Consider the following 22,705-nt stretch of genomic DNA (forward strand, 5'->3'; position numbering starts at 1 on the left):
GCATTGCTCCTCCTGCTTCTCATGTTCGATCCTCTGAGCCAGCTCAGATGGTGGGTGGGAGCATACCCTGCTTCCTGTAGTGGCAGCGAGGGTGGGAGACTAGCCCTGCTGAGTGTGCATGCCAGGCCCAGAGCCAGCCCGGCCAGGCTCCATGCTAACCAGCCTTTCCCTGGGGTTCCCGGGAGAGCTGGTGAAGGGCTCTCTCATGCATGCAGTGGCCCTGGCTCTTGGAACGTGTGGTTCTGTACTTAAGGACTTCAAAAATGTATCTCAGAAGTCATTGACTCTACATGGGGCTTTTTGCCGTGGGCCTCATCACCATGGAAAGCCAGGGTGGGAATGAGGGACCACACCTTCTCCCCAGGAAAAAGAAGAGCTGGTCCTTTGGGCAGATGCTGGCTCTTTGCCCCCATGTAAGCACAGGTGTGGCAAGGCTGTGTTTTGGATCTTAAAGTGGGACACGTGAAGCCAGGTTGACCTGGTGCAGTGTCCCCTTCAGGACTCACAAAGCTCCGTCTGAGAGGACAGATGTCAGAGATGCGGGTGAGACTGGGCTACAAGAAGGTGAGCAGAGCATGAGGTTTGGAGCAGCTGCAAAGTGGATGGGAAGGGCTGGGTGGCTGAGTAGCAGAACTCGGACATGCTGTTCTCTTGTGGGCTCCCTTAACTCCAGGAGAGGTTTTGGGAAAAGCTCCCCCTCACCTCGCCAGCCCCAAGCCTTTACACTTTAGCAAGGAAAAGTCTTAACAGCTAGGTATTGTTTTGATGGTAAAATAATAAGAATCTAGTTCCACTATGAGACCCTCTCCTCCTGTGGAGGGGCCACCCTTAGCCCCGGAGATCAGGGCCCGTTCTGACATCTGTTACTGTGTTTACCTCATAGGTGTGGAACGCTGTGGACTCAGGCCGCTGCCTGCAGACCTACTCCCTGCACAGCGAGGCGGTGCGGGCTGCCCGCTGGTCTCCCTGTGGCCAGCGCATCCTCAGCGGTGGCTTCGACTTTGCCCTGCATCTAACAGACCTTGAAACAGGTGTGTTTCATTGCACTATTACCCTGAGGCCTCCCTTCCTCTTCGGGAAGCTTCTCGGCGGGGGGAGGGGGGTCAGCAGCCACAAGCTGCATATGGCTTCAGGGTGGTAGGAGACAGCCCTCAGGAGAGGCCCACAGTTGGCATGTTTCCAGGGCATTTGCCCGGAACCAAGACTCTCCACGGAGGGTTCGAGGTGGGCCTCTGCCGGCCTGCCGAGAGGACAGAGCCCCAAGGTTGTCTCAGCCCCAAGCCATGGGGCTGGATAAAGCGGTGGCGTTTTAATCAACTTCTGACATGTAATTTGTACCAAAATAGATTTAGCTTTATCACAATGTCCTTTGGTTGAAATCAGTTTAAAATTCCTGTCAATTCATTATCGTTGAAAGGCTGTAAGGAATGATTCCAGCTCGTAAGGAAAGTCTGCAAACGAGTTCTGCTTTAATGCCTACACTGAAAAGGCATTTGGGCAAGATGGATTTGTGCTGGGTAAATCCTCAGGGGGCTCTTGACAAGCAGGGGGAGAAGGAGAGAGGAGTCGGCAGAAGGGACTTGACGTTCCCCAGTGCCCCTGTGCAACAGGCCCTCTCTCTGCACCTGGTCCCGCCGCAGCCCGAGGGTGGGGTCTCGTCCGGCTCTTCTGGTGAGGACAGAGCCAGGAGGTGCCCAGCTGGCTTGAAAGCGCTGCCCCTGACTCTCGCTGGCTGGTCTTAGCACCCACGTTGCCTTTGCCTCCCTGGGCTGCTTCTGGTCACCTCACTGCTGGACACTACTGCCAGGGTCGGGAGGGGAGGCCAGCATTCGCACCCATCCCTGGGGTGTCCCCTTCAGTCTTCAGAGTGGCCTCCCACGCCCGGCAGTCTCCCAGGGCCGGGCGAGCAGGAGATGACCGTTCTGGGCCCGTGCACACAGCCCCTCCCCAGCAGCTTGGAGGGGGGCAGGGAAGGAGCGCAGTGGATGTACTAGGATAATTGTGGGCTTTGTTTCCTGCCCCGAGCACCCTCAGCTCCTCTGGTCTGCTGGGGGGCGGCCTCACGGCTCCTCTGACTGAGCCCCGTGCTCCCTCAGTGGGGATGATGACAAGATCGATGTCTGTGTCAGTGGCCGGTACTGTGCCACTGGCTTTATACGTGTCAGTCCTCACAGCCTGCGGCCCATGGTTCTTTCCCCCATTTCACAGGGGAGGAGCGTGAGGCCCACAGCAGCCAGGAGCTGGCTCAGAGCCTCCCAGTGGTGCATGGCAAGTGGTGTGTGGAGCCATGTCTGCAGTTGCGGATCCCGGGCCCTTTCTCCCGGGCCGAGTGTGTGGTGGTTTTCTTCTCGACGGAGTGTTTCCCCGGTGGTTTGTGGTCTTACCATGAGCCCGCAGGGCCGGTGAGGGGGCCGTGGCTCAGGGGTTCGGTGCTACTTAGTTGGTGATGACTACAGTAGGTGATGCTCCCCTCCAACCTTCCATCCGTGGTCTCGTTTGGGCCCCACTCACCCTTAGGTCTGGCACCACCAGACTTCTCTTTTCATGCACGGGTCTGCCAGGCTCGCCGGGGTGCCTGTGTGCCCAGTAAGCCATGCTCAGCGTTGGAGACGCCACCCAGGAAGCTCTTGTTTGCTGTGGCACACAGAAGTGCAGAGAGAGTCCCAGGTCCCCTGGGGGTTCTCAGTGATGGGACGAGGTATAAGAAGTGCAAAGACATTGGGCCTAGAAGGTCAAGAAAAGCTTCTGGGAGGAAGTGGAACCCACCCGGAGGCAGGAGCTGGGGCTACAGGGAACTAGGTGAAGAGGGTATGGTTGAGGGAGAGCGAAGCGGGTTCTCGGTAGACAGGACAATGAGGACAGAATTGTTCCAGGAACATGAACCGCATGGTGTGCATGGAATCACGGGGTGCAGGGATCTGGGGCAGTGAGTCTGGAGGGGCAGGAACAGGAGCTTGAGCTTCACGCCGTTCCTGGCCTGTGAAGGACGCGTTCTCCAGGCACTTTTCCCCACTCCAGGGTCACTGACCACCCATGGGGACCTGCGCCGCCCACCCACAGAGTAAAGGAGTGATGCTTTTCACATACTGGCAGGGGGCGGTGATGCTGGATTAATCAAATACAAGTTCATTTGATAACATCAATGGATTCCTAGTGGTTCTGTGTCCTAATGGATCTTCTCAACCAACAGATGTTAGATAGTGCCATTGTGTGTGTGGGTGTGTGAGAGTGTGTGTGCATGTGGGGGCTGGTTCTGAAATTTTAGATGTTGAGAGTTTCCTTGCCTCACAAGTTAGGGACTGCCACAACAGATGGCGGCAGGGGGCCACTGCTCAGTTTGGAGCAGAAGAGAATCATGGCACTCTGGGCAGTCCTCCCTGATGTCCGGGGCTGGTTGGCTGTGACCTGAGGGCAGAGAGCAGGAGGAGGGAGGAGGCATGCCTCACCCAGTTGGTGGCAGATCTTCACTGGAGAGAAGCTTCTGTGGCCTCAGGCCCAGTGTGCTCCTCCCGCTGCGCTGTGTTGGGTGGTATAGGGAAGGCACGGCCTCTGTCCTCAGGGCTTTGCCGGAAATGGGGGACTTTTCCACTCCACCCGTCTCCCAGGAACAGCACTCCTCCCCAGTTCATCTTTTGAGAGCTCAGTTCTGTTCATTCGTAGATACTTACTGAGTACCTTCTGTGGACAGGACCTGGTGGGGGCTGTAGTGGTGAGCTTATTGGACATTTTCTATCCCTTGGGGGCGAGAGTCTCGGGGTTTGGACCTTACCTTTGAGGAAACCCTCCAGTCCCTAGATGGGGCCTCTCCTGCCAAGAGGGTTGCTGGTTTCTGTGTCTGTCTCCCTGACTAGTGTGGGTGCTCCTTGAAATGGGGCCTGTCCTGGGGGTCTTCGTGTCTCCCATCATCTGGCCAGGGCTGGCCCGGAGTAGCTGCTCAGTGTGTGAGTGGAGGCTGGTGCGTGCTGGGCAGTGAGAGCCATCAGTGGCCGCCAGTGTGGGCGAGTGGGCTCCCCCCGGCTCTGCCTCCCACCTCAGCTCTGCATCCCGACCCCAGGTTGTTCTCAGGGTTTTCTTCAGCAGACGTCGGTGGGCTTGGGCAGCCCCTGTGGCTCTCGGCCTGGTTTGACTCATCTCGTCCTTTCTCATCACTGAGTCTGGTTTTCCTTTTTACTTGATCTGCCTCTTTCCGCCCTTGGTGATTTGGCTTTTTCATTTCAATCTAATTAGAACTCCCTGCCAGCAGAAGGCAATGCAGGGCGTTCTCAACGCAGTGCTTTGGGAATTAGTCACTCGGTGCCCATTGTCGTTAATGGGAATTTGGCGCCAAGGCCATTTATCCTGGTGTCCTCAATCAATACAGTTAAAAATCTGTGGCTTCTAAAATGTCAATACCCGGCCTGAAATATGGAGGGCCAGCAACATTTTATCTCGTTAATTTATAGTTCTGACGGGCTGTTGGCTTATAAGACAACCATGAATCAACACCTAAATAAAATCCGCTCACAGATTCATTATTTTTGGTGCTCCCGCTTCAGTCTGTAATCTTCCTAACAAAACGTCTCTAGTGCATTAGGCTGAGGTGGCCTCAGGGAACCCTGGCCGACTCCATGAGGGCTCAAATGTCGCCTGCCTTATGAGTCAGCTGTTCTGCACATCAAATGGGCCAGTCGCCTCAGAATCCCCCAGAGACCTTGCTCAGTTCAGTTCCGCTGGTGCTGGTGTCTTGCAGGTTCCAGCCCCTTGGGTAGTTGCCCCCAGCCTGGCTGTTCAGGCCTCAGAGGTACACAGGGCCTCTTATTTTGCATTTGTTGGCTACAAAGGAGCCAACAAATTCTCCCTGGAGCCCTCAGGGCCCTGGCTGGAGGGGGCACCCTGTCCTTCTTCCTTTGGTCTGGTCAGCTTTCTTGATGTGTGTCCAGCCTGTCCTGGACGTCTGTGCAATGCCACCTGGTCCCAGGTACCTGATGCCGGAGGAGCACGGATGGCGGAGCAGATGTGTCCTTCCACTTAGTTTCCGCCTTTGTGGGAGGGGGGCGCTGCCCTTGGCTGGTGGTGGGCTGGTTGAGGGGAATAGCTGAGATGGTGTTTGTGGTTGCTTTACAGAATGCCTGGCCCAAGGTAGGCACGTGACAAAAGATGTCCCTCACTGCCCCCCGAACCCCTTCAGATGGTGGGACAGAATGACCTTGTTGCTGCTGAGTGTCCAGAGACTCCGGTCGCTGGGCTTTGGTGGCTTGCCTTCAAAAGCCCCCAGTCCGATGATCCCCCAGCCGGCTTACTGGTGTGGCCCCTGGTCCCCCCTGTGTGGGTCTGGGGGGCAGGCTGGGAAGAAAACAGGCCTTCCAGGGTTCTCCCAGCTTCTCCTCCATGTTTTGCTTCTCCATGACAACATACTGCTAGTGGTAGCTGACAGCTTCCTCCTGGTGATGCACGGCAGCTGCCCTTCATTTAGGTGCGCACCAGACCTCCCACAGCCCAGCCTCCAGGCACCCGGTGCTGGAGAAGGTCCATGGCCTTCTTTACTCAGATACCCACTGCTAGCAGCCTGGGCTCCCCCAGCCCCTGGTTAGCTCCTCCTGCTCTGGGGGGTCCCTGAGTCTTTCAGTAGGAGGCTGTGGGGCACGCAGACGAGCAGCCAGCCGGGACGGGACCCACACATGGCCATTGCTCTTGTTGTCCAAGAAGTGCGTTCTGGTCATCGTGTTTGGGGCCCCCATCACAGAAGCGCTCCAGGAAAGGGGAATATCCCATAGGCAGCGTGCGCCGTGGGCCTGGCTGGGGTGATGTGGCTCTGGTTCCTAGCACTCTGCTTGGCCTGTATCAAGCTGAGATTAATAAAGAGACATTAGTCCCTTTGCTTATTATGTATTTAGTCTCTACTCCAACCTTTGAAGACAGTGTTTCTATCCCCATTTCACTGACCTACGAGACCCCGAGGCTGGGAATATTCAGGACTCGCACAAGGCCTCACAGCTGCAGGGACAGAGCGGGGTCCACCTCTGGCCTGTGTGACTGGCAGAGGCCGCCACGTCTGCTTCCCTGCTGTGGACGAACTGTGTGCTTCCGGGAGCCTGCTTGCTCCCCCCACCCCCGCCAGCAGCTGGCTTGCCTCCTGTGGAGATAACTCAGGGCCTCCAGGAGAAAGGCGCACTGAGACGCAGCTCGACTGGGCCTTCTGTAGGAGGCTTCTCTGGCTGCTGACGGCCGCCGCTCCAGTGGGAGAACTGTTAGCCGTGACGATCTGAGGACGCTCGGCATGGCAAGGGCGAGGAGTATCCAAGTTTGAACTCTGATGAAGGGGACCAGGAGTTCATGGGGCTTTAAAGAAGATGCTGCAGATGGGACTCCTTTCGTGCTGAGGGGTGCCACCTGCCAGCTCTTGGAGGAGGTGCCTGGGCTTCTCCATTCTTTGGCTTTTGAGCGCCATGACTGTGTGTCCCCCTAGTACAGCTCAGAGAGACTCAGTTAGGCATCCTTCAGGTGTCTGTGGAGGTGGGAAGGCACACCCCCCAATGGCATTGTGAGCCCCTGGCTGGAGGGCACACGTGCAGCTCCTAGTAGTACTGGCATGTCTTGTGTTGTCTGTCCTTGGGGCCCAGGGCTTTGCCTGGATGGAGACACGGAGTCTCAGAGGGGCTGGAGCCCAGTGAGGGCTGAGCTGACATTGGTCCGGGTGCTGCCCCTCCAGTGCCTTCTTGCCCAGAGCAGCTGCCCACGCTCCCTCCCACTGATGCAGGCGGGCCCCCTCTTGACTCCCCTGCTTTTCCCTCGTCCTCAGCCACCTGTTTTTCTCCTAAACTCATTCCTTCACCGACGCCCTGCTCCTGGCCTGCTTTCAGATGAGCTTGTTCTCAGGGCTGCGCCCTCTTCAGCCCCAGACACCGGCCCCGTTCCCATGCACACCCTTTCTCTTTCACTCTGAAGTGTTGTTCTCTCCAGTCTCAGGCTTCTTTCCTCCCCTCGTTCTGTACAGCTTTGGGGTGTATCCAGAACTACCATAGTTCTGGATATTAAATCCGACTTCTTGGACTTCGGTGAAACACCCTGCCAGCCCCTATCTCACACTTTGGAAGGTGCCCGCAGGTCCTGCTGCATGTCCACGCACATCCAAGCTGTCACCCTCTGGGTGGAGAAAAGGCGGGTTTTCTTCAATGGTGCTAGTTCCCTGGCTTCCATCCCAGCCCGGGCGGTGCATCATCTCTGTGCGTGCTCATTGGCCGTCCCCCGGGGTCAGGCAGCCTCCAGGGACTGGCCAGGAGCCTGAGCACCGGGGCTTGTGGGGCCCCAGAAAGCCAGCTTGCGGCAAAACTTTTGTACACACCTTGTTTGCAAGTTGAGAACTTTTTTTTTATTTTTAATTTTAGAAAATTCAGTCTTGTCCAGGTCCAGATAACGAAGAGCCGTGGCCAGACGTGGTGTAAACGAGGGCTCACCGCCATGCCCCTGCTCTTGTTTGGCAGCCGCGGCCTGTCAGTGGGGCTCGCCGGCTTCCACGCTGCTCTCTTGGCTCAGGACAGCGGCTTTGGCACTTTCTTAACCCTGGTTTTGCGGATTGGAGAGCCCCGCTGGGCCGAGCCGGAGGCCCCCACTGCTCGCAGAGGACCTGCAGACGCAAGCCTGTCACCTCTCCCCCGGACCCTTCCCAGGACTCTGCCGAGGCGGCCGCTGCTTCTGATTCACAGAGTGTGATTTGGAAGTTAGTAAGCCCCTTTTCTTGTTAACTTGGAATCAGGATGGTTAGATTCACAGCTGGCCAAGTACTTCCCAGAGGATGAGTGTAACGATATTGATTTTAGTGAAATGAGTCATATACCGCCTGCCTGGAACACACGCGCGGTCACCACAAGCCGACAGCATCAGCTTTCCCCGCCAGCGCCTCCCTCCATGTGCGCGAGTCTGTGGACGTGAACAAAGAGCTGAGGAGAAGGAAAGGTCACAGATTGCTTGCAGTCAGGCGGGGCAGGGTGCAGAGAGCAGGGCTCTGGGTCCAGCCTCCCTCCCAGCAGGGCTGACTTGTGTGGCCTTGTGAAGGCCTACCTCCCTGAGCTTTCATTTCTCCTGCTGTGAAATGGACGACTTACACCTACCACGGTGCGTTGTGGCATGACATGTGCAAGCTGCACGCAAGCCTGGAGGTCGCAGGTGCCATCTCCCTGGAGAGGAGGGCATGAACTTCCCCTCTCTTTCTTGCGAACCCATACTTGGGTTTCATCTGACCTGGATCAGATGTCTCTTGTGTGCCGGGAACTAGGCTGGGGGCCAGACATGCTGAGTGGAAAAGGAGGACCCTTGGGGACCCAGAGCCCTGCATGATGATAGGGTTCCCCAAGGTAGGCATTAGGGGGACAGGCGGTGTTGCCCCAGGCACGTGGGTGGTCTCCTGGGTCTCTGCCTGAGAAAGGAAGAGGGAAACTCGGACGAATTCCCCGGCTAGTGTTACCAACTGCCTCGTCTTAGCAACACTGGCGATGGGAGCTTGGGTAGTCATAGCAGTGTCAAGAGAACAAATGGAGTTTCTGCATTCTGTTTTAAACATATTTTTGCTCTAATGACGATTTATAGTTTATTTGTATCATTATTGATTCAAGGAGGAAAAGACGTGATTTTTCCTAACTCCAAGAGGATCTGAATGGTTCTTCTACTGGTTGAGTTCATTATAACCAGATCAATAAAGCCAGTGTTAGTGGATTAAATATTTTAAAACTCAATTTCCTGTAAGCAGTATACAGTGAACAAATAGAACTTTCTATAACAAACATGTAAACAAGCAGAGATAGTCTCAAGGTTAAAGGTTACGTAACCACTAGTCATTGTGCTTAAAGTAGCCTCGCCAGAGAGGAGATGACAAACAAGGTACTCGATGTGTGAAAAGGTAGAGTGGGAACAAATCTGACGAGAAAGGACCTTCACCTCCACTGTGGCTGGTGTTCAGGTTGGAGATCGTCTCTGACGAATACCTCCAGCCTTTGTCCATGTCTCTACAACAAAACATAAAGGCTAGCCCAGGGAATCGTGTTCTCATAGTCTCAAAACAGAAACTCTAGATCATTCCTCTCAAGGTTTCTGCTGTTAAAAACTTAACAGCCTTTGGTTTTAACTTTTAATTTAACCAAGGATGAATTCAGTAATGGGTTTAATTTCTTTCAATCAAAGGCTCCCTTTTGTTGTTTGCTCTCCACCATGTCCTCTGGAACACTTTGTGTAATATGTAGTGTGTATGTTGCATGTCGCCCTCCAGACAGCCTTATGTGTAGGAGGCTCTGCAAGGTTCCTCCCCTGGAAGTGACAGGGCTGGGATGGCACCTGGGTCTATGTGGCTCTCAGCCCCTCTGCTGTACCACCTCCTGCTCCGAGCACAGTGCTCGACCATGGCGGCTGAGGTCCTGATTTCTGAGCCACAGTCTTGTGCTCGACCTCCTTCCCTTTATGTTTCTCATTACAGATCTGGAAGCTTATTAAGGATATTATTTATTTATTTGTTTGAGAGAGAGAGCGAGGGAGGGAACATAAACAGGGGGAGTGGGAGAGGGAGAAGCAGGCTTCCCGCTGAGCAGGGATTTCCCCATGCAGGGCTCGATCCCAGGACGCTGGGATCATGACTTAAGCTGAAGGCGGATGCTTAACCAACTGATCCACTCAGGTGCCCCCAGAATTTTAAAATCTTTTAGTTTGGACCCTTTTAACAAATACAGCAAAGACCCAGTTCTTCCAAACAAAACTAGGAGAAAAGGCATAAACCATAGCTTGCCTTCTAACCAGGAACATTTTAGTACTTAAGAGACATAGATTTTCTTCTCAGTCTATTTAGGAGGTTGAAGAATAACATGCAGAGGGCGCCTGGGTGGCTCAGTGGGTTAAGCTGCTGCCTTCGGCTCAGGTCATGATCTCAGGGTCCTGGGATCGAGTCCCGCATCGGGCTCTCTGCTCAGCAGGGAGCCTGCTTCTCTCTCTCTCTCTCTCTGCCTGCCTCTCTGTCTACTTGTGATCTCTCTCTGTCAAATAAATAAATAAAACCTTTAAAAAAAAAAAAGAATAACATGCAGAAATACATTTTTTTGTTTGTTTGTTTGTTTTAGCAGAAAAGGTCCTCATCTTTTAGCAACTCAGCTTTCGCTTTCCACCCATCTTTTCCCCATTGTTGGCAAGACTGTATCACTGCACTTTTTGAAAAAATGGGCTAATTCACGGCCATTTCTGAAGTAAGCAAGTACACCATGGTCCAAGGAAAGAGGAACACGTCCCTCTAGGCACCTGGCCTGTTTCTCCTTTTGGGCTCAAGGACTGGCAGCGAATCTGAACCAGCAAGAGTCAGCAGTGGACTCGGTTGCCTCTAGTCAGGAAGACAGATTTCTGGCCTGCTGGGGCCTTCTTGGTGGTGTGGGGGCCACAGTGGCATTTACGTGCTCCTTTTCCATCTAGGGGGCACATGATGGTTGTCCCTTCCCTCATCCCCCACACGGATCCCCTAGCTCCTTGTCTGGAGCAAGCGTCCCGAGGCCTGAGCTGCAGGTCTGAGGCCCATCCTGAGAGCTCCGCGTGTGCGTCTCTGAGTCCTGGCCTGGGCGTGTGGAGACTGGGGCGGCAGCCCTCGGCTCCATCCTCCCTAGGAGGGGGTGGCTGCTAACTGGGCGCATGAGGGGTGGTTTCTGACCACCAACTGTAGCTGGAACGAGTTGCAGGATAGAAGAGGAAGCTCAAGGAATACCAGGTTTCTAGTTAGATTAATTCCTGGGGAGGGCAGTTCTTGTTTATCGGAGAGGGTTGCTTGTCTGTGGACCGGGTGACAGAGGCGCATAGGACCCAGACTACTGTGAGTCTGCTCATCTCTCCAATGCCTTTTTGGAAGAATTATTTATTAAAAAAAAAAAAAAACAACTCCAACATTATGACAACAATATTAGTATAACTTAAAAAGTTATCTCACTACCCCTAGAACAGTTCACTTCAAGTTGGTGAATCTCTTCCCAGTCTCTGTCCATACCAATCCCTACTTAATACTTATGTAATTCAAGAATAGGTATCAGGCACTGTCTGCCTTGCCAGAGAGCACTGTTTGCCATTCCAGTTTTAAGCAGCTTTTCAACATTCCACCAGCAGACACCCCCGTTTGCCTTAACTGCTCCCCTTGAGTTGGACAGCTATGCTGTTGCTTGTAGTCCTGTCACCGACACAGATGATAACGCAGTGGCCGGCTCTTGGCAACATTGCAGTGACATAGGATGACCATGGAAATCTTTGTGCACTGCGTGTTTCAGCAACAGTTAGGGGCTTGTTGAGCTTAAAGAAGCGTAGAATCTTCATTTACAAAACCCCAGTGTTCTCTGATGGCAAGTAACTGCAAACTATGGGCCCCTGGAAGATGTTGGGAAAAAATCACAATCATCCATCATGGAAAAGGTGACACTTCAATAAAGAACAAGAGTGTGACTGCTTTCCAAGAAGTTTGAACTATGGGAAGAATGTTTTGAAAACTGATGTTTCTGTTTCCATTATTTTCTAAGTTTTATTGCTAAAAACTATGTGAATGTGTCACCTATTAAAAATGCTAAAATTTGCACTCTTAACTTGGGAGTAGTTTTTCTAGTCTGCTTTAATATCCTTTAAGTGAAAATTCTGGCGGATTTTGAATTTGGTTGTTAAAAATATGCAAGTGCAGTGATACCTCTCTGATTAGTCGCAGGAACCATTCTTTGAGCGGAGGGGAGCCGGAGCCTCTCTAGCAAAATGTTCACACAGTCCTTTAGATCAGGGGTGGGTAGGAGTAGACAGCATCTCCCTTGATGCCAGGGTGAATGTCTTCCGTCCAGGTCTGTGCATCGCTGGGGGAAGTCGTTGCTGGCTCTTACAGTCCTCAGTGAGTAAACTGAAGCTGTAACTGGGTTGCTTTCAAATCACTGAGTCACTGAAAGTTCCCTACGTCCAACTGGAAGTGGAGCCAGTTCGGTAGCTCTCTCTAAAAATGTTGTAACTCATTTGATTTAATGATTTCAAAGGGCTTTGTTGGTGCACTTAGTAAATGGCATGTTAAAATATATTTGAAAATGCTGGTTATTTTGTCCTTGTCTCATCCTTTAAAGTAGTTTATTTTTGGTATTTTATTTATTTATTTATTTATTTATTTATTTATTTATTTATTTATTTATAAAATTAACACATAATGTATTATTTGCCCCAGGGGTATAGGTCTATGAATCATCTGGCTTACACATTTCACAGCACTTACCATAGCACATACCCTCCCCAATGTCCATAACCCAGTCATCCTATCCCTCCCACCCCCCAACAATCCTTAGTTTGTTTCATGAGTTTAAGAGTCTCTTATGGTTTGTCTCTCTCCTGATCCCACCTTGTTTCATTTTTTAAATTTTTGGTATTTTAATGCTCATAATTTATTGGCATGGTAGCACATTGTGTAACTTACAAACAAACACACTTCTTGAAGCTCTGTGCTTGAGGGCTTTTCCTTGATGAGGCATGCTGTTGGAAGAGTGCAGAGACCACGGATCTAGGCAAATTGGTTTTATAAAGGCTCCTGCTGTAACTCGAGAGTACCAATCGATGACTTTCATTTCCTTACCTGGTGAGCTGGAAGAGCACTGTGTGGGGGTCCTGAACACAAAGCAGGGCAGCTGGAAGTGCTTTCTGAAATGAATGAGCAAACATGGTTTCTGGGTTCCTAGAAGAGGAAATGATGCTTGAGATCTTGGTGTCACAATGGTTGTCTTCTTGGGCACCAGCTTCTTGTGTCTCTAACTGCCCACTGCCTCTCTAGCGGAGGAGTTTCTGTGAGCCGAGGGCAATCAGGGTTGTCCCTCTTGGGCTGGGGGAGCCCTCACTGACATCTCTGAAGGATGTTACCTTCAAGCTCCTGGTGGGTGTGGTGCGTAGCAGGTTCCGCGCCTGGGATGTGCGGAATGGCCTGGCCTCTGGGGATATGTTCAGAGGCAGAACTGAGACCGCTGGTGGTGAGAATGGCTTCCAAGGCCAGTCTGGTTTCCGAATACATGTTCAGTGGTATTGAATTGAGCACATGAGAACTACAGCCAGTGCCCTGGGCTCGCTTTGGAACCCAGCAGACCTGAGCTCAGGGTCAGAGATCCATTCCCCACATTCCCTGAGCCCAACCTGTTTATATAACTGACCTCTAAAAGATCCTGATGACGAAACAGACATTTTTCACACTGTATGTGTGTATGTACGCACATTTGCACGTGCACACGAGTGCGTGACAGCAGTTTCACGACAGATGGGTAAAGGGCAAGGACTGTCTTGAGTCTTGCTGAATCAGGGAGACCGCAGTTGGCCGCACCGTCTGTCCGTGCTGGCACTCAGGGCTTTGTGGTGTCATGTTCTCATTTGTTGCCCAGAGTATCACGACACCCCCTATTTGCCACACCCTGTAGCAAACCACTCATGGATTGTTGTAAGGTCGTGATTGTAAGACAGCTGATCCTAAAAAGACCACTTTGGAGCATCCTGCTTATTCGTTTTTAGACTCCTAGGTAAATAATCTCTCTACTAATTGTACAGCTTTGGTAATGTTATGTAATCTCCCCGAGTCTTGGCTTCTTCCAGTTGTGGAGCAGGGGTAGGGCATTGTGTGATTTAGATGAGTTGATGCTCAGTATTTACGGAACACAGGAAAGATGGCGGCGTTCATGCGTCCAGCCATTAGCTTAGCCATTGGGGAGTTCAGCTAATCAAGGGTGGGGATGCGGGCTCGATCTTGAGGCCGAAGTTGCTGCTGCCCCTGTTGTACTTCCAGAAAGTCTTGTGGCTCCCTCGGGCCCAGATAGGTGGTGTCTGCCCGTAGCTCTGCGTCAGATGGCATCCTAGTTTTAAGGTATTCGTTTTGTGATTGAGTATTTCTTAACTCACTCTTCTCCATTTTGTGTTGTAGGAACCCAGGTCTTCAGTGGTCAGAGTGACTTTAGGATCACTACCTTGAAATTTCATCCGAAAGACCACAGCCTTTTTGTGTGTGGAGGCTTCCACCCTGAAGTCAAAGCTTGGGATATAAGGACCGGCAAGGTGATGCCCATCTCCCTTCCGCGGCCTCTCCAGGGAGAGCTTGCCACGGCTGTGTGATTGCCTGGGGTGGGCCGGCATCTAGGTGCAGGACCCCGGAGAGGGGCTAATTACCATTCATGTTTCATCACTGCTCACCATAATAGAAACATTCTTGAGTTGTTAGAATATTGAAACATCAGAGGTGCGATTCTATGTAACCTGTTACTGAACACATTTACTGAGCATCTATTGTGTGCAAATGTTTCTAGATGGCATAAAATGAGTCAGCTTTTGGGTTACTCAGGGGAATAATGTTGGATGCAGAGAACTGGTGTGGAGTTGCACTGTGCGTGTGCACTTTTGTGTGTGTGTGTGCATGTGTGTGCGTCTTCACCTGTGTGCGTGTGTGTGAGGGAGGGACAGAGTTTGGGGGGCAGTGAGGGAAGGGCAGCCACAGTTCAGGGGGGAGCACTTTTAGCTTGGTGTGAGGAAGGCTTCTTAGAGACCACGTTCCTCCTGGCACTAAAAAGCTGGTCATGATCAGTCTGACAGAAGTGGTTTCCGCCGCACTACACCCACCCTTTGCCAAGCCGCTGCTCTTGTTGCCTTCACCCACTTAAAAAACGGCACCTCTGCCTATCTAGGTGTTCAGGCCAGACCCATCAGAATCGTCCCTGTCTCTGCTCTTCCTCTCACCCCCACATCCAAACCATCAGCAAATCCTGCGATGACTCTGGTTTAAGCTGCTGTTGACTCTTGCTGGGATAATTGCAGTAGTTTCCAATGCGGTATCTCTCTTTCCCCACTCCTTACAGTTTGTTCTCAACAAAGCAGCCAGAGTCAACTGTCACTGTGTACGTCAGATGTGCTTCTCTCCTCTCCTGGTCAGAACCTCCAGGCTCTGATTTTGCTCACAGTAAAGGCCATTGTCCCTGCAATGGCCGATAAGGCCCACATGATCTTCCCTCACATCCTTCTCACCATCTCCAGCCCCATCATCATCCTTGCCTTTCCTAAAACACATCAGCACATTCCTACCTCAGGGCTTTTGCATCTGCTGCACTTACCACCTAGAATGCTCTTTTCCTGTTTTCTCTGTAGAGGCTCCCTCCCTCTGTCCTACACAGTTCGGTTCACCTCTCCAGTAAGGCCTTCTCTGACTTCTCTGACCACCCTGATGGTCACCCCCTGGCATTTACTAGTCCCCTTTGCTTCCTCACTATTCTCCCTACCCTTTGTCACCACCTGGCATACTGTGGATTTTACATCTTTATATATTTGCCTGTCTGCCTTTACTTGAACATAATAAGCTCTGCCCGAGGAGGGATTTTTGTCTGCTGTTGACTTCTAGCTCCCAGAATGGTGCCTGGCAAATAGTAGGCACTTGACAAGCCTTGGTTGACTGAGTGGAGGGATGAAGGAAGAAGGCACCCATGCAGGGTATATACGTGTAGAAGGTAGGAATATGAAGTGTGTATAGGGACCAGTGACCGACTTGACCTGGCAGGGCGTGGGCTCTGGGCAAGAGGACTGGCCCTGAGGAGAGAGGCTCTTAGTCATGTGAGTCTTGGTTTGGGTTAGCAGTGAGAAGCCAGGGCTGAGGATGAGTTCATGGAGGGGTAATGAGGAAGAGACGTGGCCAAGCTGCCTCTGGGGTTGCCCCATGACTTTAGGATGACTTATTTTCAAGATCTGGGAAGCACTGCCCTGGTCTAACAGAGGCACCCAGCAACTTGAATCATATAGAATAGTTTATAAGACCCATGTTAAGCTAAACTTTGAAAGAAGAAGGTACAGACTGTAAGAGTGTCCGCCTGCATTTGGGATTCAGGGGATTCAGAGAGCTTTGGGGTCCCACTCCAAAGAGCTCTGGCCTGCTACAGTGCCAAAAGGTTCTGCCTTGAAGGCTTCCCCTCTAGGACTGCCTCCTGCCCCACCTTGGACTTCCCAGATTTGAAGGTTCAGTTGGCTGCTGCAGGAAGATATTTTCCCAGCAGGCTGGTAGTAGGGACTGCTGGTGCTTTGAGAACCTAAGAGCAGAAACAGTTTCTCTAAAGAATATGTAGTTTTGCCTATAGGTATCTTGTGGGAAAATTAAAGCATGGAGAGATGTACTTTTTAAAAAAGTCTCATATTTTTCTTTCATAAAGAAACTTCTTTTTACAAAAATATTTGGAAAAGAGAGAAAAGTTACCCATGAAGGAGTAGACACAATGGATTAAAAAAAAAAAAAACACAATTACTGGAACATTTATATTTGGGCTGCGTGTGTTGGAAACTCTTAGTCATGCTGTTTGAAGAGGGACCTTCGATTACTGAGCCTCTGCTGACGGCCACGTCCCTTAAAGGTGTGCTTACTGTTTTTAGCCTCAAAGACCGAACACGTAAGAGATTACTCACCAAAGACACCATCTGATTTAAGAGTTTGTTAAAAATATTGGATTTTCTCCTAGGGCAGACGCCATCTGACAAGCTCTGAAAAAGCTGGGGGAGAGGCAATTAGAAGCAGATGTTGCTGTGACTGGTATTGGCATGTTTGCGAGTCTCTCCCAAGCTAATAATGTGGGTAAAGGGATCTGTGCAATGTTTGTTTTTATTTCCTCTTTACCAACAATCCGAATGCCTCTCCTCACTGTGGGTCACAGGGCTAGTTGCATTTGCTTCAGCAGGCTCAGAGACAGCTCTTTCTCCTGCTTCAGTTATGTTTCCTCTGACAGGTGTTGCCCGAGTGTCTCAAGTGGGCACAGCCAGAGGACCAGAGAGGAAAGGCAAAGGCTCTCTGACCTCCTGGATCCCCCTTGGGATGGCCAGGGAGTGCCAGTGTACGTGGCGCTGTCCCTGGTGCTGAACTCTGCGGCCCTCTCTAAGGATGAACATCTGAGGCTAAGCAGCTTGACTTTTTGGGACCACCCTCAGAGCCAGTGGAGAAAACTGCAGGTAGAGGCAAGAGGGACACAGACCTCAGAGTAAAATCAAAAATCAAAACCAGCTTCCCCTTTTAAATATGACAGGAGGGACTGTTTTATTGTAAGAGTAACCCGTGATCACATAAAAAATGAGAGAGAGAAGTAAAGAGAATAGTGGGGTCAGCCAAAGGTAGACATTAGTAACATTGTAATACTTTTTTTCTTTATTCTTTTTCCGTGTGGTATGTGTGTGTGTGTTTTAAATGTGTGTGTCTTTTTTAAAACGTTGATTTGGTCTTATATTTATATATTTATTTATTTTTTAAGATTCTGTTTATTCATTTGAGAGAGAGAGAGAGACAGAACACAAGCAGGGGGAGAGGGAGAAGCCCACTCCCTGCTGAACTGGGAGCCCAATGTGGGGCTCGATCCCAGGACCCTGAGATCATGACCTGAGTCAAAGGCAGACGGCAGCTAACTGACAGAGTCACCAGGACGTCCCTGGTCTTATTTTTATACACGGTTTTATATTTTGCTTTTCACATAGCACTGTGATTTAAGGGTTTTCCTTGTTATCACAAACTCTTGAAGAATTTTCAGTCCATCCCTTTGATGCAGAGCGCTTAGCTGACTCCCTTCTTGCCTTATCCCTGCTGCTCAGAGCCGAGTCTGGCATAAACCAGCACTTGATAAAAGTGGATTGAATGGGTCATGTTCAAACAGTTTAACTTATTAAACCATTTCCCTAAGTTGGACATTGAGGATAATTCTTTTCTTTTCTTTTTATTGCCACTTAAAATGAATAGATGTGAAGGTGGAGATCAGGGTCAGCAAACTAAAGCCCAGGGCTGAATCTGGCTTGCCGTCTGCTTTTGTAAAGTTTCATTGGAACATAGCTGTAAACACTCATTTGTGTATTGTTTGGAGCTGCTTTCACACTACAGTGGCAGAGCTGAGTAGTTACAATAGAGACCACATGGGCTGCAGAACCTGGCTGGGCCCTGCTGTCGGATAGGTCTGGCTGTGACATCTGTCACTCTATTGATTGTCAAGACTCAGCCTCCTGATCTGGCTGACAAGGTGGGAGCCCCTGTGCCTCCCTGTATTAGAGGCATTCTTTTTCTTTTTTAAGTAACATATAGTATATTATTGTTTCAGGGGTAGAGGTCTGTGATGCATCAGTCTTACACAATTCACAGCACCCACCATAGTGCATACCCTCCCCAGTGTCCATCCCTCAGCCACCGTATCCCTCCCACCCCCCTCCACTCCAGCAGCCCTCAGTTTGTTTCCTGAGATTAAGAGTCTCTTATGGTTTCTTTCCCTCTCTGGTTTTATCTTGTTTCCCTTTCTCCTTCCTTCCCCATGTATTAGAGAAGTCCTTACAGAGACCTTGTGCTCAGAGAAGGTCTTTTCCAGAGAACTGTTCTTCAGTCACATTTCTCTCCATCATTATAATCTCCAAACAGACCACCCAGGTCTGTAAGACACATCTGTTCCTCTAGTGCTGTCGTATTGATGTTTATTTGCTTCAACTTAAGTCCTAGAACTCAAATCACTGGGTCAAAGTGAATCAGCATTTTGAAGGCAAGGGGTAGGTTTCCAAGGGCAGAGGTGAAGTGTGCTGTGGTGGGACAGAACCCATCACCAGTGCATGACTGCGGGGCCAGACCACCTCTCCGCCGCCGTCTGAGAGAATGGAGCCTGAGTAGTTGGAACAGATAACTTTTAAGCTACTTTCCAATCATATGATTTTATGATCCTTAAGCTGAGCCAGATGATGAATGTTGGGATTCTGGACTTCTCAGGGCCAGCCCAATTCATTAGAGCAAATGGGCTGTTTGGCTTCCCTCTCTTCTTTTCTTGGACGATCTCTCTTTGCCTCTGGTTTGATGATTGGAGCACATCTCTCATCACGGCAGAGTGCCTTGACTTCATTTCCAGCAGGCCAGCAGGATGTGTTCTGTGTGAATCGGCTGAGCACGTGTGCTCGAGCTGGCGTAATACCACCAGTGGGATCTCTGACTTCTTCCTCCAGCAGTGTGCTTGAACGTGGGTGTCGCCTGGAGTCCAGGAGGCCAGGGGGCTGGATTTTGTGTCACTGTAGGGTCCCTCTCTCCAGAAGCCCCTCCAGCTTCCAGTGCTGCTGGCCTGAACTACAGGAGACCTGGGCTCATGGCCTCCTTGTACTACTCATGCAGCTGGGTGATTGTAGGCAAACCCCATAGACTACAGTCTCTCTCAGCCATGATTTCCCTGTTGGTATAGTTGAGGGGCAGGACAAGGCCATCTATAAAGCATGGCTTTGCACACTGCCCGTTTGCCGGCGAGCACCTGGGGCTCTTGTTAGGATGCAGATTCTGTGTCAGCAGGCCTGCGGTGAGGAGGACTTCTTAGTCTGTTGGGGCTGCTAGAACATAATAACCATGGACTGAGAGGCTTAAAAAACAGACATTTATTTCTCAAAGGTCTGGAGGCTGGGAGCCTGAGATCTGGGTGCCAGCATGGTCAGGTTCTGGTGAGGACTCTCCTCCTGGCTGGCAGAGGGATTCTTCCTTGCTGTGTCCTCACAGAGTGGAGGGAGAGAACTCCAATCTTTTCACCCCCTTAGAAGGATGCCAGTCCCATCATGGGGGCCACACTCTCATGACATCATCTAAACCCTATCACCTTCCAAAGGCCTCTCTTCCAGATACCATCCCACTGAGGATTAGGACTTCAACATACAGATTTGGAGGGACACATCCAGTTCATTGCACATGAGATCTTATATTTTTAACAAGTTCCCAGGAAATGCAGAGGCAGATGGTCCATGGACCGCACTTTGAGAAGCCAGGGCCCAGAGGGCCTCTGAACACAGAGGTTACTTGCTTCTGTCATGTGAGCTCCCTTGGCTTTCACCCTTGATCGATCCGCACTGTCTGCAACCTGTTTCAGTGTTAGCTCCTTGCTTTCTTACTTGACTGCGGGTTCCTTCAGCTGGTAGGTATTATAGCTGCCCATGGGGGGCCAGGTTGGGTCATGTCAGTGCCCCAGCATCTCTCACAGGGCCTGGACCAGACAGGTGCTCAGGTAGTATCCTGAGTCAGTTGTCCCTCTGGTCGTGATGGAGCCCTGAAGCAGTACTCCCGCACCCCTCCAGCTTGGAGGCAGTGGCTACGCCGGGATCTGTGCAGACGAAGCGGCCCTCCAGCAAGTGGGATGTAGAGGCTAGCAGCAGTAAGCTGTAACCGGTCACTCAGGAAGCAAGGACGGAGGCAGGGACCTTGGGTGACCCTGCGTCAGGTGAGGTGTGTCATTGTGGTCCTGACGGGCAGGGGCTGGCTGGCTCTGAGCCCTGGTGCTCTCTGGTGTTTGGTAGGTGACAGTAACTGGCCTCCCTTATCTCCCACCTCAAGGGTCCCTGGCTCTGCGTGCAGCAGGGACTGAGGGTTGTGGACCCACAGAGATGTCAGACAGGGTCCCAGCTCTCCAGGGCCTGCGGGAAATGCTCAGGACAGTTACTTTGCAGTTACTTCAAAAATCACTCTAAGATGACTATGTATTTGAGCCAAGTTAACATAGGTATTAAATCCATCCTTGTATCATGAATCAAATTTGTGAGGAAACTACAGACGCTTCAGAACCATACTGCACAGTTAGTGAATAACCCTTTTTGTAAAATTAAATTACGGAATCCCAACCTCAGCAAATTACCTCTCACTTGAGCAGGATCGAGCCCTGGAAATTAGAAAAGCTCTGGCAAACCTAGGTCATGTGGCTCCTGACCTGGGCTCTTGGCTTCTGCCCTGGTTCCTCTTCCCTTCTGTGGGCAGAGCCGGGGTTCTGCTTGGCTCGCGGGAGAGTTGCAGATGCATTCGTAAACCTGTTTGGGTCTCCAGAACACTGACCCCCACCAGTTCCGGGATAAATTCTCATGACTACGTGGCTCTGACAGGCTCACTTTTGCTGTAGTACTGATTTGACACGAATTATCAATATTTAATGCTTGTTCTACATTTTCTTCTTTCTCTTTTATAAAGCTTGTAAAGGGCCATCTTGACTTCCAGATCTTGTGTTAGTTTCTTGACCTTCACCTGGAGCTTTGTTCCAGCCCCTCTGCCAGTGTGTGTCCTGACATGCAGGTGACCGTGGGGGACGCTGCGGGCTCTCCCTCCTGACTTCTTGGACACTCCCCTTGGTCTCTTACCACAGCCTCTCCCTCGTGTGTGTAGTTTCCCAGCAGAATGGGGAGCTCCCTGAGGACAGCGATCGTGCTTCATTTGCTGCTCTATTTCCCACACCTAGCAAAGTGTCGACCTGATAGTAGACCCTGGGTGGGAGGGTGGGGGGTACTAGTGCATGAATAACAGCCCTGATCAACACCAAGTTTTATAAATCCCATCTAGTGAGCCTATCCAGGAAGCAGAAGCTGAGCCACCATTCATTAATCTGGTCATTTGACGCTTCTACCGTGGGCATCCTTCCCCCGAGCGGGGATGCTGTGAGCAGGCAGAGCCACCACTAGCTGCTGACCTGGGCTGATGCAGTGGCCGGAGGCACCGTGGGGGCATCAGTGAACACTGTTGGCCCAGCACCCACCCTGTCCAGAGGCAGCCAAGGCGTGACGTTCAGAAGCTCTCCTGGTGATTCTTATGTTGAGGCAGAGCTGTGAACCACAGCCCTGGGGGCCATGGTCTAGTGTAGTGGCCTGGGTGAGCGTCCTGAGGGGCGTCGTGTAGGGTCTCTGCCCTGCAGCGTGCGACAGGCTCGGTACCATCGGTTTTCGTGGCATTGCGGGCAGGTTATTTATTTGCCCTAATGAGGTTTTGATTACTTTCCATTTGTCTCTTTCATCAGCTTTATATTAAAAAGACTTTTTATTTGGACTCATTGTGTTTTCTGCAGTTCTAAGTTTTGCCTCAAACCAAACTGTGTGTGCAGAGATGAAGAGTTGGGGAAGGGCCTGGAGAACCTGGTGCAGAGAGGAGCATGGCCACTGCACTCCTTGTGACTTTGGCGGCTGCCCATCCTTTCTGGCTTGCTGGTGCCCCGTCTATTGAGTGGGGGTGGGGCTGGGGTGCTCTCCGGCCTCTGCCAGCAGTGGGTACTGATCTCTGCCACCTGCTGGCCCCTGTACGGAGGACCTCTGTGTCCCAGCTCCTCCAGTGCCCAGCAGTCCGGGGCGGCTGTCTCCCCAGTACACTGGCAGGGCACCCAGGTTCAGAAAGGTTCAGTCTAGCATTCAGCTCGCATATGGCCCGCTAATAGTGGGGCAAGACCTTGAGCCAGGTGGCTGGACTTCCATAGTCTGGCAGGGCTTCCTGTTCACAGCGTGAGTGAAACTTGAGTCTTGTGTGTAAGGACAGCACCTGGTCAGCGAGTGCCGTGTGCTTTGTTCACTCAGCCCGGCTGCATGCAGCTCTGTGCCTGTGTCAGGGCTGTGGTGGGTCCTGCCGCCTCGGGCCTGAAAACATAGCCCAGCACGTCTGTGAGTACAGCCTTTCTGCCCCCAAGATGTAGGTGAGGAAGCTGTTCTGAAGGGGGTAGCACTGGGCGCAGGGGCTGGCAGCCGCTGTGGGGCATGGATCTGAACCCAGGGCTTATTCTAAATTTTCCCTCCCCCTAATTGCACATTTTGTTTATTGATGTCATAAAAATGTTATGGGCCCCCAGCAGACTCCAGGCATGTGGTATGACAAAATCCAGTTAGTCCTAGCTCCCTAGAAGCAACTGATGTAGAAGGCGGCACTATGGAAACCCCCCTGAAGGCGTACGTTTCTTCAATGTGTGGTGGATCTTTCCACCTA

General features: G+C 51.4%; 1 protein-coding gene across 4 annotated transcripts in view; it reads left to right on the forward strand.

The window, feature by feature from the left end:
- WDR25 (WD repeat domain 25) overlaps window positions 1-22,705 on the forward strand; it is a 141,596-nt gene that overhangs the window by 84,795 nt on the left and 34,096 nt on the right. For 3 of the 4 annotated variants that reach the window (XM_047738982.1, XM_047738980.1, XM_047738983.1), the window contains 2 exons: window positions 884-1,031; window positions 13,901-14,031. In XM_047738982.1, the coding sequence (XP_047594938.1) occupies window positions 884-1,031; window positions 13,901-14,031 (279 nt within the window). Of the gene's footprint in view, window positions 1-522; window positions 565-883; window positions 1,032-13,900; window positions 14,032-22,705 lie in introns of those variants that run through there. The other variant, XM_047738984.1, reaches the window with a different exon arrangement.

This window comes from Lutra lutra, chromosome 7 (assembly GCF_902655055.1).
Source record: "Lutra lutra chromosome 7, mLutLut1.2, whole genome shotgun sequence".
In the NCBI taxonomy this organism is placed as follows: Eukaryota; Metazoa; Chordata; class Mammalia; order Carnivora; family Mustelidae; genus Lutra; species Lutra lutra.